Source organism: Ambystoma mexicanum, chromosome 4p, assembly GCF_040938575.1.
Source record: "Ambystoma mexicanum isolate Mex_15411 chromosome 4p, UKY_AmexF1_1, whole genome shotgun sequence".
Lineage (NCBI taxonomy): Eukaryota > Metazoa > Chordata > Amphibia > Caudata > Ambystomatidae > Ambystoma > Ambystoma mexicanum.
The window spans coordinates 187,060,243-187,076,821 of NC_090927.1; the positions used below are offsets into that span (position 1 = coordinate 187,060,243).

The following is a 16,579-nucleotide window of genomic DNA, read 5'->3' on the forward strand; positions in this document are numbered from 1 at the left end:
CGTTAATTCCAGACCGGCAAACCAATAATAACCCTCAGTGGCACATATTTTGATGAAATGTTTTTTCATCCATTTCACCATATGTGTACGTCTTTTTATCTGTGTGTTCGTTGTATTTCAATTCAGTGCATATTTTTAAAAAATAGACCTTCGAACAGGGGCAGTAGATGGGGAAGGTAAAGAGGTGGTCCCAGGAGTATCCCTGTTTAAATAGCCAATCTGAAAAAGTATGCATGTGATGGTTTTTAGAAATCATTGGAGATCGGTTTGATGCTAAAGGAGAGGGAAGAACATACACAAGTTCCTGTGTTCTGAACAACTAAAACAAGGGACTGCAGAGAAGATCACCACGTTAGAAAAATAAGGAGTAGGCCTCATAAGGAGTTATTCAGCATAATATACTAGAACTGCTGGAAAAAGATAACTAAGACATTAATGTCACACTATTAATGTTTCCCCATTCAAGAAGATTAGGAGGATAATGGGTTGAGTGCCATTGTTTCTCTCTCTCTCTCTCTCTCTAGTATGACTTCAATGAGGTATTTGTAACTTTACCCTACAACAAAGAATTAGTTGAACTTGTAAATATCCACTAAATACATGGACATTGTGATATGGATCAAGGGTTGCTTAAGTGATGGCTGATGAATGGTAATGCTGAATGCGCTGGCTTCAGCCTAAGCAAGGGTAGCAGCTGGAGGGCCCCAGTGGTCAGTTCTGGGGCAAACATGTTTACACATTATCTAGAGAAGGGATTCAATAGCCTCAATTATAACATTGGCAGTGGACCCAGATAAGGTGAAGCTTAAAACGTTACAAAAGAGAGGGAAGAATTGCACCACCACCTAGCGAGTCTAGAATCCTGTCATGCTCTAGATGGTATGACCTATAGCTCCAAAAAGTAAAATATATGGACCTGAAAAATTGGTTAAAAAAAAGGTGAATTATTGTTACCCTGAGAACGAGATTTATAGATAATAACAAACTATACTATAATATACAATGTAACTCATTAACCATAAATAGCAAATGCAGTAGTATAAGGTGTATTACAAGCGGCGTAGTGATTAAACACAGAGCAGCAATAATAAAAACTTGCATTGTAATTATTAAAACACATTTAGAATTCTGGGTTTAGTTTTAGTCACAACGATTTGAAAAACGGCATTTAATAAAATTAAAAACTAACAATAGGATGCTAGTACTAATTGGATGGTTGGAAATGTTAATGCTGTAGGAAAATAGGGTTAAGAATTGACTATCAGCTAATAACCTTCAGTAACGCCGTCTCCTAAGTGTTGATAACTGGTAATTGTAATTGTTTATTTGTAAAGCGCTTATACATAAGTGAAGTGCTTCAAAGCGGGAAGGGTACAAGTGAATACAAAGTCATTCTTAGGCCTTGAAGTTTCCGAATGAAATAACAAAAAAAGACTAGCATACTAGGCATGGTGGCATTACTACAAGTGCATGACATGAAGGAAGGAGAGAAATGGTGGAGGGAGAGGGAGATAAACATACAATCCATAACTAGCATACTAGGGCAACAATGTTTCAGATAGAGCAACTGCAGGACAAAAAGTGAGGTGATAGGGGCGAAGGAGAGGAACAAACAGAAACAAAAAACGACCGTACAAGGCCTGGCGACCTAGGCCTAGTAAAATCTGGTAGTGTAAGTGCACAGACAGGAAGTGAAGGGAGGCGGAGGGGTACAAGTGCACCCAGTCCAGCAGGGTTCTGGGTTAAGTGCAGAGAGGTTACACTCCTCATGGAGTAAATTCCAGAAGTGCTATAGTAGTGAGCAAAGTGCAGAGGCCCGGAGGCAAGTGCAAGGACTGGTGGGGGAAGCGTGGAACCTGTGAACCTGTGCATCAGGCGACCAAGTCAGCGAAACTGAGCAGAGTTGGGAAGGATAAAGGAGGAGGGGAGTCGGAGAGAAGAGAAAGGAGGTTAGCAGGGAAAAGGGAGAGAGAAAGAGGAAGAGAAGAGGAAAGTCTTGAGGAGCTTCCAGAACTTGAGGAGGTCCGGTACAAGACAGAGAGAGGCAGGGAGGCTGTTCCAGAGGGAGGCACCTGCAGAGGCTAAAGATCTGCCCTCAAATCTCTGCTTGGAAAGACGGCTCACCCGCAAAGAGGTGGAGGAGGACGAGCGGAGGTCTCTAGAAGGAGAGTATTTAGGGAGAGAGAGTTGTAGATAGTGTGGGCCTGGCCCCAAAAAGCCTTATGGACTTGAACTGATCCGTGCAACCACGGGAGCCAGTGGAGGGATTTCAGTGCCGGAGAGCCACTAACACTCTTTTCATGGGCCGGAAGACCTTGAAGGTAGTCGGCGGTGCAGGGTGTGCTGGTGCCAATGGAGAAGAGAGCTTCAAGCGTGATGAGAGAAGAGAGTGATCAGTCCAGGAGAGTGAGGCAGTGAGAGGGATAGAGAGAGGGATGTCAGTGGAGATGAGATCATCCAAGGTACGGCCTGCGGTGTGTGTCGGACCCAAAAGCAGAATGGAGAGAGAAAGATAATCGCATGGTTTGTGGAAAGGTCCTGAGGAGTCGGGAGAGTCAAGATGTATGTTAACATCCCCCAGCAGGAGGTGTTGGGGAGAGGAGGAAAGGAGAGCAGAGGCCAGGAACACCCATTAGGTGAGAAAGAGGGTAGACAGGCCCAGCGGCTGATAGAAGGTGGCCATGGTGGACAAATACCTGCTACAGAGATGTAGCATATTCCTAACTCTTCATTGGAATCACTGCTAAAGGCTTAATCACTTCTCCTTGGACCAACAGCTTCATTAAACCCACCCACAAAGTTGTGAAACCACCAGAATTTCACAGGATTTGGGGGAGAATGTATCGAACAACAAGTAGAGTTGGTGTATGATGCCCATATATATTCTCTGTCTATTGTTTAGAGAAAAGGGCAAAGCATTTCTGGAAAGGGGAGACTCTAGGTTAATGTGATGGGTCAGAATGCGTGGCAGACAACTTTGTAAAGAATTTTCATAAGATGTCATTTTATTAATTTAAAAGGGTTTGGTAAACGCCTCACTATCCCTACCCTGATGAGGATCTTCGTGCCTATAAAATAAACTAAAGGAAACACTCTAACAAAAGGAATCTATCCCTTACACCTACACGTACAATACACATATGAAGGGAATATATGTCAATCCAAATATAATAAAAGTCACAGTTATGTCCAACATAAACCTAATAATGGTTTCTCCTTGTAACCTGGGTAATGTCCCCTTCCCCAGATTCAAAGCAGGAATTTATATCAACAGTTAAAAAATTAGGAAAGTTCCATTCTATAACAAGGTTCCGAAGATGAGATCCTTCTTGCTCCAAAGGTCTCTTACTTGGACTTTCCAACAGTTCAAAAGAAATGATAACTCTTTTTCTGTCCACTCGTAGCAAAGAGTTCAAAATAACTTCTTAGGAAACAAAAATATGTCCACAGTTCATCTTTATAAACAGTAATGATTTGGCAGGATATTTCCGCAACAGTTCACAAAATACTTAGTAGTCTTGACACTTCTCCTTAACCACACCACAGCACAGTACTACCACTACAAGGTCCTGTAAGGAAGGCATAGTATCAAACAGTAAGACAGACACAAGTGATCACAGTTCAAGGGTGTTTCAAGGGGCATAAATCAGATTTATGCCCGGGCCAAGGTACAGAGTCTGCTCTCCTGGACCTGAAAATCCAGTTGGACTCTATCAGAGACGAAGGAAACGTGGCCTTGCTCCTCCTCATTGACGTGGCCATGGCCTTCGACCTATTTGACCATAATGTATCTTACCCTCCCCCCGTTTCACAACACAAACACTTTCTCACCGATAGCTGCTCTAAGGGAAAACACCCAAGCCGTGTACCTGACATGTCCCAATACTATGTTCAGGCGAGATCAGGCAATTATCGACAATCACTCACATATGACTTCCATTACACTCCCCACACGGATAAAAGGTGGAGCACGAGCTGTATACCTGACATGTTCCAATAAAATGGTCAGGCAATTACTGATCATTAGACATACCTGACTTCCATCACACTTCCCAACACGTATAAAAGGCAGAGCATGAAAGCACACTCTGAGCGAGGAAAAGCACACGAGGAAACAGCATTTCCAAGATGGCAGTTTAATACTAGGAGAAGGACGGCGAGACCAGTGAGGGTTGCAAGGAGGGAAGTGCCCTTGACCTTTAAACACCGTTATTTTTTGCAAACCTTGGAAAGTAAGAAGCCTAAGATCGGGAACTAAAGCTGAACAAACCTACACTGTGCATCGAAGGTACCCGGGGCTCTCCCACATCGATAAACAAGGCAGGGAGGAGCGATTGCCGCTGTGGTACTGTCCTTGGCTCCTACAACAAAACAGCACCAGTAAAGACAACACAACTGCTGAGTTGGAAAGACCGATACCAAACCAGCTTGTGTTTCAACCGAGGTTGCAAGCAGCAACATTGTTCGAAGCAATCCAAAGGGGACAGTGTGTGAAACTCGTGTGATAAGAGGCGCAAATATAATTGGAAACCAAATGAGTGAATGAACTTTGGGTGGCCAAGTAAGATACTGTATACAGAATGGTCCGGTGCCACGTGGGTGCTCATTTGAAGCTCTCTGTGAGGTATCCAACTGAATGGCAATTGTATTGTAAAACAGAAGTTTGTATTGAAGTGGTCCTGCAATGGGTCAAGCTAAATCCTGTGCACATTCGAAAGTCTTCGATAAACCAAGGTGAACTACAATTGGTCCGAGCCCGGCTGAGGGATACTAATTGGAAAGGGGGAAGGATCAGAGCCTGGCTAAGGGGGATCCGGGCTGAACCATGAGTCACCCGAGAAAACAAATATTCTCTGAACTGTGTAAATGTGGAATCTGAGCCCAGACCGGAAGAGGGGGATCCGCAGTAATGATCGTAAAATAACAGGGATCTGAGCCCGGATTGGGCAGGACAAAGACTGATATGTTGTGGACATTTCTCTTTTGTGAAAGGATGGTGAGCTAAAGAGACTGGTTGAGACTAACCGGGGATATAGGTTGGTAGAGAGACACTCCCAGGCCCCCCTTGTTTGTACATATTAAGTAGCTTTTGGTATTCAAACTAAATTACTTGGGTAATCCAGACGTGGAACCCTTGCTTACTGTTCTTAGAGAGATACAGCTCCACCTCACTGACGAGGCACAACCTGGCCAAAAAACACGTGTCTGGGGTTGCTGTTGGTACTCTTGTTCAGAAGAGCATTGCCTGGCATTTCGGTGCTGGACTGCTCTTGAGCAGGACAAAGACTAATATGTTGTGGACATTTCTCTTCTGTGAAAGCATGGTGAGCTAAAGACTCTGGTTGGGACTCTAACCCAGGATATAGGCCGGTAGAGAAAGACTTCCAGGACCCCCTTGTTTGTGCATATTAAGTAGCTTTTGGTCTTCACCCTAAATTACTAGGGTAATCCAGACATGGAACCCTTGCTCACTGTTATTAGAGAGGCACAGCTCCACCTCACTGACGAGGCCCAACCAGGCCGAAACACGTGTATGGGGTTGCTGTTGGTACTCTTGTTCAGAAGAGAATTTCCTGCCATTTCGGTGCTGGACAGACCTTGGACAGGACGAAGATTGATGTGTTGTGAATATTTCTCTTCTATGAAAGGATGGTGAGAAAAGGACTCTGGTTGAGACTCTAACCCGGGATACAGGCCGGTAGAGAGACGCTCCCAGGACCCCCCCTTGTTTTTGCACCCGAGTTGAATACATGTAAGAAGAAAAGAACTGTGTAGCTTGTGTTTTTGTACTTCAGGCCCTCTGAATCAAGCGACTTTAATGAGAAAAGAGGTTTGGGCACAGAAGGCACTGATGCCGGAAATGGAACTGCAGAGTGTGTCCTTTGCTCGAGTGAACCGCCTTACCCTGTGCTGAAAAAGTGGGGAAGGGAGGCTAACGGCATGAACATTACCCCACACTATTTGTAAATTCGCGATAAGGATTGGCAATAGTTTTTTTTAGTATAGGCCCTTTTATTTTGACAAGACTCCACTAGGAGTGCATTATTAATATTTTATGGTCGTAGCTTGCTCCCATCTGTAGATTTAGTTTTAGATAGGTGTTTATCACACCCTTGTGAAAGTTCAATAAACACCCTTGAACTGTGGCCACTTGTACCTGTCTTACTGTTGATACCATGCCTTCATTACATTACGTAGAACTTGGTTGGTTTCTAGGTGACGTTGAATTTGTAGGTAGGCTGTTCTGTCGAGAATGTTAAGGAGGAACGGTACAGTGGTAATGGGCCGGTAGTTGTTTGCAATGGTGGGGTCGAGCGTGGGTTTCTTTAATAATGGAAGGACCCGTGCTTCCTTGAGGCATGTGGGTACTGCGCACGTAATGAAGGAGGCGTCAATAAAGGCCATGATGAACGGGGCTAGTTCAAGGGCGTAGTCTTTGATCTGTGGTGCTGTACAGATGTCCCCTTTGAATTTGGATGGCTTTAGACTTTGTAGGATGTGAAGGATTTCTTGAGCAGTGACCTTATTGAAACTGAACAGTGGGGTATCTGAGCTTTTTATGTTGGGTGTAGAAGTGGGCAGGGGATGTTGCATGATGCAAGATTTTTTTCCCCCTGAATTTCACTTTTAGTGTGTCCATTTTTGGTCAGGAAAGTGTTCTGAATGGAGTTGCACCATTTAGAGTCTTTAAGGATCACAGAGACCTTGGGGGCTGGTGTTTCCAGTTCTTTGAGTATGGCAAATCATTCCTTCCAGTCAAAATTGGCGTTGGCAATCCTTAAATTGAAGGAGGAGGCTTTGGCATGTAGAATGGCTTTTTTAATATTTATTGGAATGTTGTTTCCAAATTTACCGACTTCATTTCTATCCTTATTTACATCTTCTAAATGAGTTTTATAAGGACTTAATGAATGGTTCTGATTTACAGGAGAGTTACAGTTTTCAGAATCTGAGATGTTAATGTTTTGAGATTCACATTTAACATTCCTCTGTTGATCCCATGAACTTTCTTTACTATAAATGTGGGGACTTTGTGGGGGAGGGTCTTACTCTCAAACGATTTATCATGACAGTTTTCACCACCATCAAGATAATTAGCTTTGGGAAAGAAACCTCCCCCCTACAGCAAGCCATGACATATTGTGGCATCACTGACATTTCTCCCTCTGAGGAAGACAAACAATGCATCCCTCCCAACGGAGTCACCACTTCCCTTGAGGCCCTTCTCCTCCCAGATGATCTCCCCCGGCCAGCACTAAACATAAGAGGTGTATTAGCCACTTTTACACCCTATAAATTGGCAAATACTACCCTCAAAAAAATATAGGGAGTAAAAATTCTTCCAACAAAAAAGACATGCAGAATCTCCCAACCTCCAAAAGAACACAGCATCTGGAGGAATCCTGATCAGACATGCTAGTTCTGTGTGATATAGGAAACTGAATGTGCTACAAAATGACAATTTACAACCCTATAGTGCCATAATGGCACAACATTTAAATGGTAAAATGGCTCAGCGGGTAACACGCTTGTTGCTGTGATCTGTGTTAGATCTGCAGGTCGCAGGTTCAAATCTCAGCAAAGCCAATTCAGCCTTTCATTCTTCCGAAGTCGATTGGGTAATAGTAATGTATGTAAATGTCCTATGTAAAGGGCTGTAGATTAAAGCACTATATAAAAAACAAATTATTATTTACATTCTAGGATTTTCTCTGTTTAACCACATCACTGTACTGGCACTGCGGCGGAGCCACCTTCCATTAGCAACAAGTACACTGACCCGCCAGGAGAATATGAAAACCGGGGGGGAATTACCTATCACAGCCAGGAAGAGGCCCAGTTGTTCTTGAAGGTGTAGCAATCCCCATGGGCCTTCTCCAGACCCAGGAATGTTTGTGTGTTGCATTGGATAAGATGCCAAATAAAGGTGCTTGAGCCAGAGAGCAGACTCTTGTCTAGGGGGGTCTTCCTCTATGGAAACACTAGCATCACCAAAAACGTAACACTTAATCAAATGTATGTTATTTTAATTTGATGTATTGGTTTTGCTTTCTAGGGAAGGCCACTTCAAAGCTCCAGCAGAACAATAATAGAACAGCAATGGAAGGAGTGAGTTAAAGGCACGATTGACATTACATCTAGTCAGGCACAATTAGAAAGTGTTGATTACTTGCACAGAGTGTCATTACAGGTACATATACAATATATTCCAAATTGCCATGAGGGGTGAGATGGGACAAATCACCTGATCTGCCCCTTCTCACTCATTCCACCTTTCAAAGGGCCAATGCTGAAGTAGCTACTCTGGCGGAAGGGATTGGTCCACGGCTGAGAAAGGTTTAGGATAGGTTGTTTCATGGGAGGATTAGGTGGTCTGTTTAGAGGCATCGTTTTATGATTAGTAACCTCCTGAAGATGGAAGGAAGATTGTGACTGGCTCCATGTGTTGCGAGGAATCTGTCGCCATGCCTCAATTGCTTGAACCAAGGTGGTGTTAGATTCTTTTTTAGTGTGCATATCACTGTTGCCCTTGGCATGTTTTTATTGATATACATGTTCAGATAGCTAGGCATGCATTTTTTAGGATTTGGAAGGTGAGGAACAGTGACTTATTTATGATCCCTTTTCCTATCGGGAGCCAAATTAGGTTTTTCGTGCCTGGGTAGAGGGATTAGTTGGAGTTGCTGTAGTTTGTATTTGTCCTAGAGTTGAATGTCCTAATGAAAGTGTGAACTAGTGCCCTGTTAATGTCAATTCTTTATTTCATTTCAAGGTAGGGGAACATTCATGAAACTGAAAGAGAGGTATTTGAGTCAGGGGTTTGATTTGTGTTAGGAAAGAAAGTTGATGAGCCAAAAGCATCCTTGGATTATGTGCTGGTTTGTGTGAGTTGTGCCCGAGACTGCATAGGAGGCAATTCGAATGGTAGCGTATTAGGGGTAGGGAGCCCAACGGGGATGACTTCTGTCTTTCTTGTGTTCAAGCAAAGATTGTCTATGGTCCAGTACTGGAATGTCTGAAGGTCATTTAGATCTTGGTTGTTATTTGTATTAGAATCCAGGGTTTGATGGTTCCTGTGAATCATCAGGGTACAGCTGTGTTGTGTGGGAGAAGGGTTCAGAGAGGTCGGACTAGAGTTTAACATACACATTAAACAGACTTGGTGCGATAAGGGATGTGTGTGGCACTCCTGACGTCAGTATGGACTTGATAGATTTGAGGTCCCCTATCTTCATACATTTGATGTCTTTTAGGTAGTTAGATATCCACTCTAAGGCAACACCATATATTCCCACCTTGTTTCTAGTCTTTCTGACAGTTTGACATTTGATCATATTGACAGGTCAAGGAGTAGATCATTTGTGGGATCTTTTTTTGTCGAGTAATTTCAATATTTACTCTTTCATGAAAAGGAGGCTAGAGTCTGTTCCACAGTTAAGATTAGTTTTCTTTGCTGTATATAGGTAGTTTGGTGTAAGTTATTTCTTGCAATATTTCAGCGATGAAGCGGATATTAGTTATTGGGAAGTAGTTTCCAGGTACATTTGGATCTGATTATTTTTGTATTTTTTTTTTCAGGACTACGCTAAGGGTGCTCGTCCGTTGTCAAAATTAAAAGTAGTTCTCAATCCAAACCTAATCGCTGTCTAGCCCTACCACTGTCGGAAAAATAACTTAAAAATATGTATTTTTACATTTATAGCAGCGCACAAAACACTCGGGTATCTAGGCGCTAATTACCGTAAGTGCAAAGTGACAGTTTAAAATGTGTAAGACCACGCATAGAGGTTACAGAATACAGGTGGATTTTGAAAGCATACTGTGGGACTGGCGCGCCTCATGGTGCAGGGGGCTACTTCAGATGTACAGGTGGCATAAAATACAATAATGGTGCCAGTGCACAATATGGCAAATCAGCACATCATGGTACCGGGGGCTACTTCCGATATACAGGTAGGCATAAAAGACAATAATGGCGTGAGTGCACAATCTGGCAAGGCCGCGCCTCATGGTACGGAGGGTTACTTCCGATGTACAGGTAGGCATAAAAGACAATAATGGTGTGAGTGCACACTCTGGCAAGGGATGGTACTGGGGGCTTCTACAGATAGGCATATGTAACAAGGTCAGGTATTCACTACAAAGTAAAGGCAGACAATGTTTGCTGCGCGAGGCTGCCAAGTCACAATCAAGTAGGATTTAAAACAAAGTAACGGCAGGTAATGCAACAGCGCAAGGCTTCCAAATCACAAGCAGGTGAGTTTAGTTACCGTAGTAGTGGCAGGTAATGATTACAGTGCGAGGCTGTCAAGTCACAAAAAAGTAGGATTCAATACAAAGTAAAGGCAGGTAATGCATGAATTGTGAGGCTGCCGATTCACAAGCAGGTGCGTTTCGAGTGCAATAGTCAGGTAGGTTGCGGGCAAATTCGACGTTGTGCTGAATATTATGTGTGCAGTGTCGGTCCGCATTGGTTGGAAGCAAGCTAAGTTCTGTCGATATTTAGAAAGTCAGGTGCAATTGTGCAGGATAGTAAGCACAAGCGTAATATGACGAATAGCAAGGGAGATGTCTTTGTCCAGGTCCGGAAAGCCACACCACGGAAATGGGTCTATTTCGGAAACGGAGGTGGGTAAGGATGTCACAGAAGGTGGTGCATACTGGTGTTCTTACCATTGGTAGCCAGTCCCATGAGGCCAGGGAGTGTATCAGCTGCACTAGTCATAGCAGCGTGCAAGTCTCGATCAGGATCATGGGGGAAGCCTAAAGTTGGTGAAGGAGAGAGCGGCAGCCAGCTCGGCCACGACCGGACAGGGCCAGACAGGGGAAGAGAACCCATGCCTTGAGAAAGGGCCTTTGGAGGGGGCCATTATCGCCTGTCGGCTCCCAGTGGTAGGGTGAATACCCGTATTCGTCCACCAATTGAAAGTGTGCGGCGGCAGGTGCACCGGAGGGTCAGTGATTACTGCTGCGGTTTTCTGTGATGGAGAAGCCATTTTTAAATGGGTAATGCATTTGTAGAAAATAAGCCTAGCAGGGCATACCAGGAAGCAATAGCCTCTCAGATTAGGCTATGTCTGGCCAATTGTCCTTTGGAGAGGGTTTTCAATTCTAACAAAAATAGTTCAGAAAAGTGTTCTCAGCTCTCCTGTTAGCATCTTCAGATAGACTTGTATGTCTCTATATAACTCAACTGTCTGGAGTTTGTTATGTGGAGGAATGGTTCTCTTGTTCCTTTTCCACCCCCTTGACCACTTTCTCTCTATTGGTTCTATATCCTGATATGATATTTTATTGGTATCGCGGTCATACACAAGTGTTTCAGAGAGCGACGAGGCAAGTGAGGGGACCAAGGGAAGACAAAACAACAATCTTACTAGGCCCAGTAACATTGAGAACACGCAAGTGCAGGGGAGAAGGGAAGGGGGGAAGTACAAGGGAGAGGGGAGAAGTGGAAAATGCTGAGCAAGGGCTAAAAACAGCAACTGGTAGTGCAGCCAGCCCGGTAGCAAGTACAAGGTTTAAGACACAGACAAGAGGTGTCAGATAAGTGCAGGTAAGGGGACTGTAGGGTTACAGATACAGACCTAAGTGCAAGGGTTGCCAGGAGGCAGTGCGGGTGTGTGGCTGCGTGGGCAGGCACCTGGGCCTGAAATCAGAGAGTAACCAGGTGCACGGTGTCGAAGCAGACAGATCAGAATGGGAGAGGAAGAGCAAAGGCAGAAGCAAAGAGGAAGGTCTTGAGGTACTTCTGGAACTGGAGATGATTCTCCTCAAGTTTCAGAGTGGCAATGAGGCTGTTCCAGAGAAATGTCCCAGCCGTGGATAAACATTTACCCCCAACTCATTGCTTGGAGAAGCGACTGACCCTGAGGCAGTTGGAGGAGCGAAGATCTTGAGTGGGAAGGTATTTACAGAGGGAGAGAGGAAGGTATTTTGGGCCCAGGCCGCAGACAGCCTTGTGGACAATGCAAAGGAACAATCTTGAAAATGTTGATTGAACCCTCTAGTTTCCCTTCTCCTTATAACTGTACCAATGTCACTTATTTCTCGATGACTCTCCAGGCCTCTCTGGCTTTCAAGTTTCCTTAACGTCTCTGATTGTATATGTGCTTTTTGCCAAGATTCAGTACTCTGGTTTCTAGGGGTCACGTAACCCTCCTTGTCAGTTTCTATCTCTGTTTCCTCTCGCTTCCCTTCATCATGGGAAACCCTGGTACCGTCTATCCCTTTTCGGTGTGCTCCAGCTGGATGGAGTCCTAGCGGGGATGTTGCTGTTCGTCCTTCTCCGTGTCTTGGCCAGCAAGTAAGTTTTAGCTTCTCATCTTCTGCCCAATTGGGCAGTCTATGCAGTACTCGTGTTCCAATTGGACAATTTGTCCCTCCAGTCTGTCGTGTACTCTGCGTAGTTCTCCGGGTGCCGGACCCACCACTGCTGCAGCATGGTCATGCCAAAAGGTAAGACAGTCCTTCTGTCCCTGTCTTTTACTTCTATGCTTCTGCCCGATTCGGCAGTCTCTGTGGCCCTTACATTCCAAAGGGAGGAGTCGTTCCTCCATTCTGTCCTGGCCTCTGCATAGATTCCTGGTCATAGACCCACAACGGCTGCAGCGAGATCACACCACCAGTTAGACTGTCCTCTGGTCCCCATCTCAAACTGGGCTGTATTGCCTTTCTCAGTGCCAGCCGTCTGTCATCTCTGCCTTCTCTCAGCGTCCCTACATGCTACTGCTGGCTCCATAGTGTAGCACGGCTCTGTCTCGCCAGGACATCTGTACATTAGAGGCTCGACTCTGCGTAGGATTTTTCCTCCTCCGTTCAAGTTTCCTCATACCTTTATTCTCGCTGCCGTACTTCAAAGGGTTAAGTTGCTTTTCGTCAGTTACTGAGTTCAAGTACATGCCAGTATTACCGTGAGCCAATAATATATAAGCGATAACAGTATTTGTTGGATGCAAAACAGACATAACATCATTCTCTTCTATTCCCATATATCCGGGAAGAGTATTCTTCATAGGGAGTTCCTTGTAGGAATGGGAGTTCTTGCCACCTAGAGGAAAATCACTCCCAGTGAGGTCCCTCTTTACCTGACCCCATAGGGAGAACTTTGCTTAGCTGACTAATGACCCTAGCCTCAAAAGGGGTGGCCCCCCTCTGGGAAGAAGGGACGAATTGTCCAGATTCGTCACAGGCTTTGTTAGCGAAATGTTGTAGAACTAGCATTGTCATGTATTCCTTGTTCAGGGTTTTATTCATCTGCTAATCTGCTAATCTGAAATTTTAATTTCTCTATTTTGACAAATATTTCATCTGAAATTATCTTTTTGGATTCAAGGAAATTGTTGGTGTCGATGATCTGGGGTGACCTTCTCTGTTGTGATGTTGTTGGCTCTTTTTTCAAATTGTTATTTTATATGTTAATGCTTATGTCCAGAAAGGCAGCTACGGGAGTGTTCGGTAACTTCTGTAAACGTTTGGGGCAAATTGGCAGGTTGTGGGTCTGTTAGTTCACAGTATATTTTGAAGACCTCTTTGGTTTTGTAATGGGCTAATCTAATGTTATTTTGGTCGTGTAGTTTCGTTTTCCATTCAATGGTGTTGTGGCTGCCTCAGCTAGCGGTTTTTCATGACAGTTTCCCAATACATGATTTGGTTTTCCTCCATTTATGCTCAAGGATTCGGTCATCTCAATTCAGTTGGGTAAGTTCTCTCCAAACCATTTTTTTCTTTGTTGAAGAAGAGGTTTTATTCTTTTCGTTTTTCTTTTTTAAGAGCAATGCTATTGTGCATTTTTAGAATTGTTTAGGTGGGTGTCGGAATTGATAAGTGTTGGGGTCTTTGCTTTTTCTTGGCATGGCATTGAAATTCTCCTCAACGCCTTTTACATTTACTCTATTGAGTGCTGGCTTTGTATGTGGTCCCTGGTTTGTTTGTGGGCAGCTTGTTTTGGTAGTTTCTTTGTTGAGAAGAAATTGGTGGTCTTTTCATGAGTTTCACGTGGGATGTATAATTTAGAGCGCAGTCAAAGCTGTAAATAATGTCCAAGACATACCACTCTCTCCATGTCTTACCTCCCATTGGTCCTTCAGAGCTTCTCTAGCTTTAATATCTTTCAAGAAAAACAGATACTTGCAATCTGGCACTGGAGAAGAGCATCCTAGATTTCGATCCAATCAATACTAAAAAAGGATTATGTGTGCTGCCAATGTTGTCTTGGGTAAACACAATAGGATTGCAACTATAACATGTGTGCCGACATACTACTGTTATATGTAGGAAGGCACCTTCCCCAATATTTACATTCATTGCATAGCTCTGGGCAAGGGTAGGGACTAGTGAGCAGTATCTTTTAGATCGTGAAGCACAGAGATCAGCTTTGCGGAAATGCAGATCTGACACTTAATAATGTGTTGATTTTATACTCTGTAAATTCTAGATATAAGAGGAAATTTCAATACGCTGGTCCTCTCTGCCATTATCAGAAACATCCATGTGCTAGCAGTGGCAACTCTGAATAATCTGGCCAATCCTTGTAGCAACTTGGACCAGCTAGAGTCTCATCTTGATTCACAGTTGAGACAAGGGTAGAGCTTCTGATTTACTCTAGACCATCTTTGAAGATGCCAAGTATTTCTTAGTAATGCCGTTTAAGACTGATTGACTAAGATTTGCTATAGAATATTTTTTGGTGAATATTCTGTGTAGATTGTGGGCTCATTCCCAAGGCACATGTGGCAGGCAGCATTTTAACCACATTTCCACATTTTCTCTAGGTCAGACCTCAGTCAGTCTGGCCTAAGTGTCTTCTCTCCAGGCTCTTACTCACCTAAGTTGCTGCAGCACAAGGCTGTGTCAATGTGGCCCAGGGGTAGCACACGCGTGCCTAAATAGCAAAGCTTTCATGGGCCTGCAGCATGTCATCCTGTGGTCCTCATTCAGAGAGAAAAAAGAGGCCCAGATAAGATTTGCCTCGTCCTTTTATAAGTGTGAATTATACACACAAAAAACCATGTATGTTCAATAGCGAAAGTACACTAAGTAGTTGTCCTATCATAACATCTTGATAATACCCCAAAACAAGAAGCAATGAAGTTCGTGTTTCTTGCATAAGGCACATAAAATAGCATAACCTGCGAAAGTAGTCCAAGCACTGCACTAGAGCCTTGGCAGCAGTGACCTGAATGGTGCACTTCAGTAAATGGCGGTGTCAATACAATTCTGTAAAAATCAAATTACATGTAATTGGATTACTTTATCTTGCAGTAGGTGATATAACGCTGCTCTGACTATTCCAAAAAGATGAAAGACAAATGAAACACCAATTATTTTCAGTTACTTTTCAATGAGAACCTTGCTGAACTCCTGATGCAAAACAACTCATACCCTGTTGAGTCAACCATCTTTAAGAGACAGTGTATATTTTATGTTTCCCTACAGAAATACCATCAGCTACGTATTAAGATCCTAGGTGACTGCTACTACTGCATCTGCGGGCTTCCCGATTACCGGGAGGACCACGCCGTCTGTTCCATCCTGATGGGCCTGGCCATGGTGGACGCCATATCGTAAGTATGACAACAGACGTTGATCTGCATGCCTCTGCATCAAGTGACGAGCTCAACTAAGCTTTCAGGTATAGACCTTGTTTACTGCAGTCCCACCTGCAAATGCACAACCCACAGTCTTACACTCTCTAGCCTCCACTGTATTTGGAATATTCTGACATGGTGTGATGGGTCATGAGTATGAGTCTGACACAGAGGCATACTTTGGTTGTTATAAACTTGTATTCAAGAAAAAGGAGTTGGAGGAAAACCCACCTTTCCCTATAGCTGTGAGAGGTTTGCCTGCCTCAACCAAAATAACCAGTGTCCAAGCCAGGTTGTCCAAAAGTAAAAGTCCTCTGTCCTGTGTCCAAATCCTAACCTGACACTCACATTCTAAACTAATCATAAAGTGAAAAGGTAAACATTCTTTTGGGTGTGCCCTGCACCTATACTTTGCAAGTTCACCTTATAGATCCAAAAAGGTACAAAAATGAAACCAACAACCAATATTCCACAATTATATGAAAGTGGTTATCTTCCGCTAGAATTCCACAGTTCCTTTACAACACACAGTCTCAAGATATCAACAGATAGTCACTGCCTTCTTCTGGTTTTCCAATGTTGCCACAAAATAAAGAAATATCGTTTTCTCTTGTTTACAATGCTTGCAGCGTCAAGATATAGCTTCCCCTTTCTTGACAATCACAAGTTTCAAGTCATCCATTTATATGGCCCACAACACCAAGAGATGGTTCCTTCTCTCTCAAAGATCAGAACTTCCCCTCTTGTTTGCAGATTTTACAGGGTCAAGAGGTTGCTTCTCCTCTCTTGACGAAACGACTCCAATATGCACAATGCTAATGTCTTTCAAAACAGTCTGCCTAGCATACTCTCCTGCCAGGTTTTACTTAAGCATCGGAGTTCATAATTCTCCAAAACAACACACCTGGTATACTCTCCTGCCAGCTTTTATTGAAGCTTCTCAGATTATAGTTCTCCAAAAAATGCACCTGGTATACTCTTGCCAGGTT

At 43.7% G+C, this 16,579-nt stretch overlaps 1 protein-coding gene across 1 annotated transcript in view; it reads left to right on the top strand.

The window, feature by feature from the left end:
• The window catches only part of ADCY3 (adenylate cyclase 3), an 851,194-nt gene that overhangs the window by 557,106 nt on the left and 277,509 nt on the right, over positions 1 to 16,579 (top strand). The window contains exon 5 of the mRNA XM_069605674.1: positions 15,439 to 15,566. Coding sequence (XP_069461775.1) covers positions 15,439 to 15,566 — 128 coding nt within the window. The remainder of the gene's footprint in view (positions 1 to 15,438; positions 15,567 to 16,579) is intronic.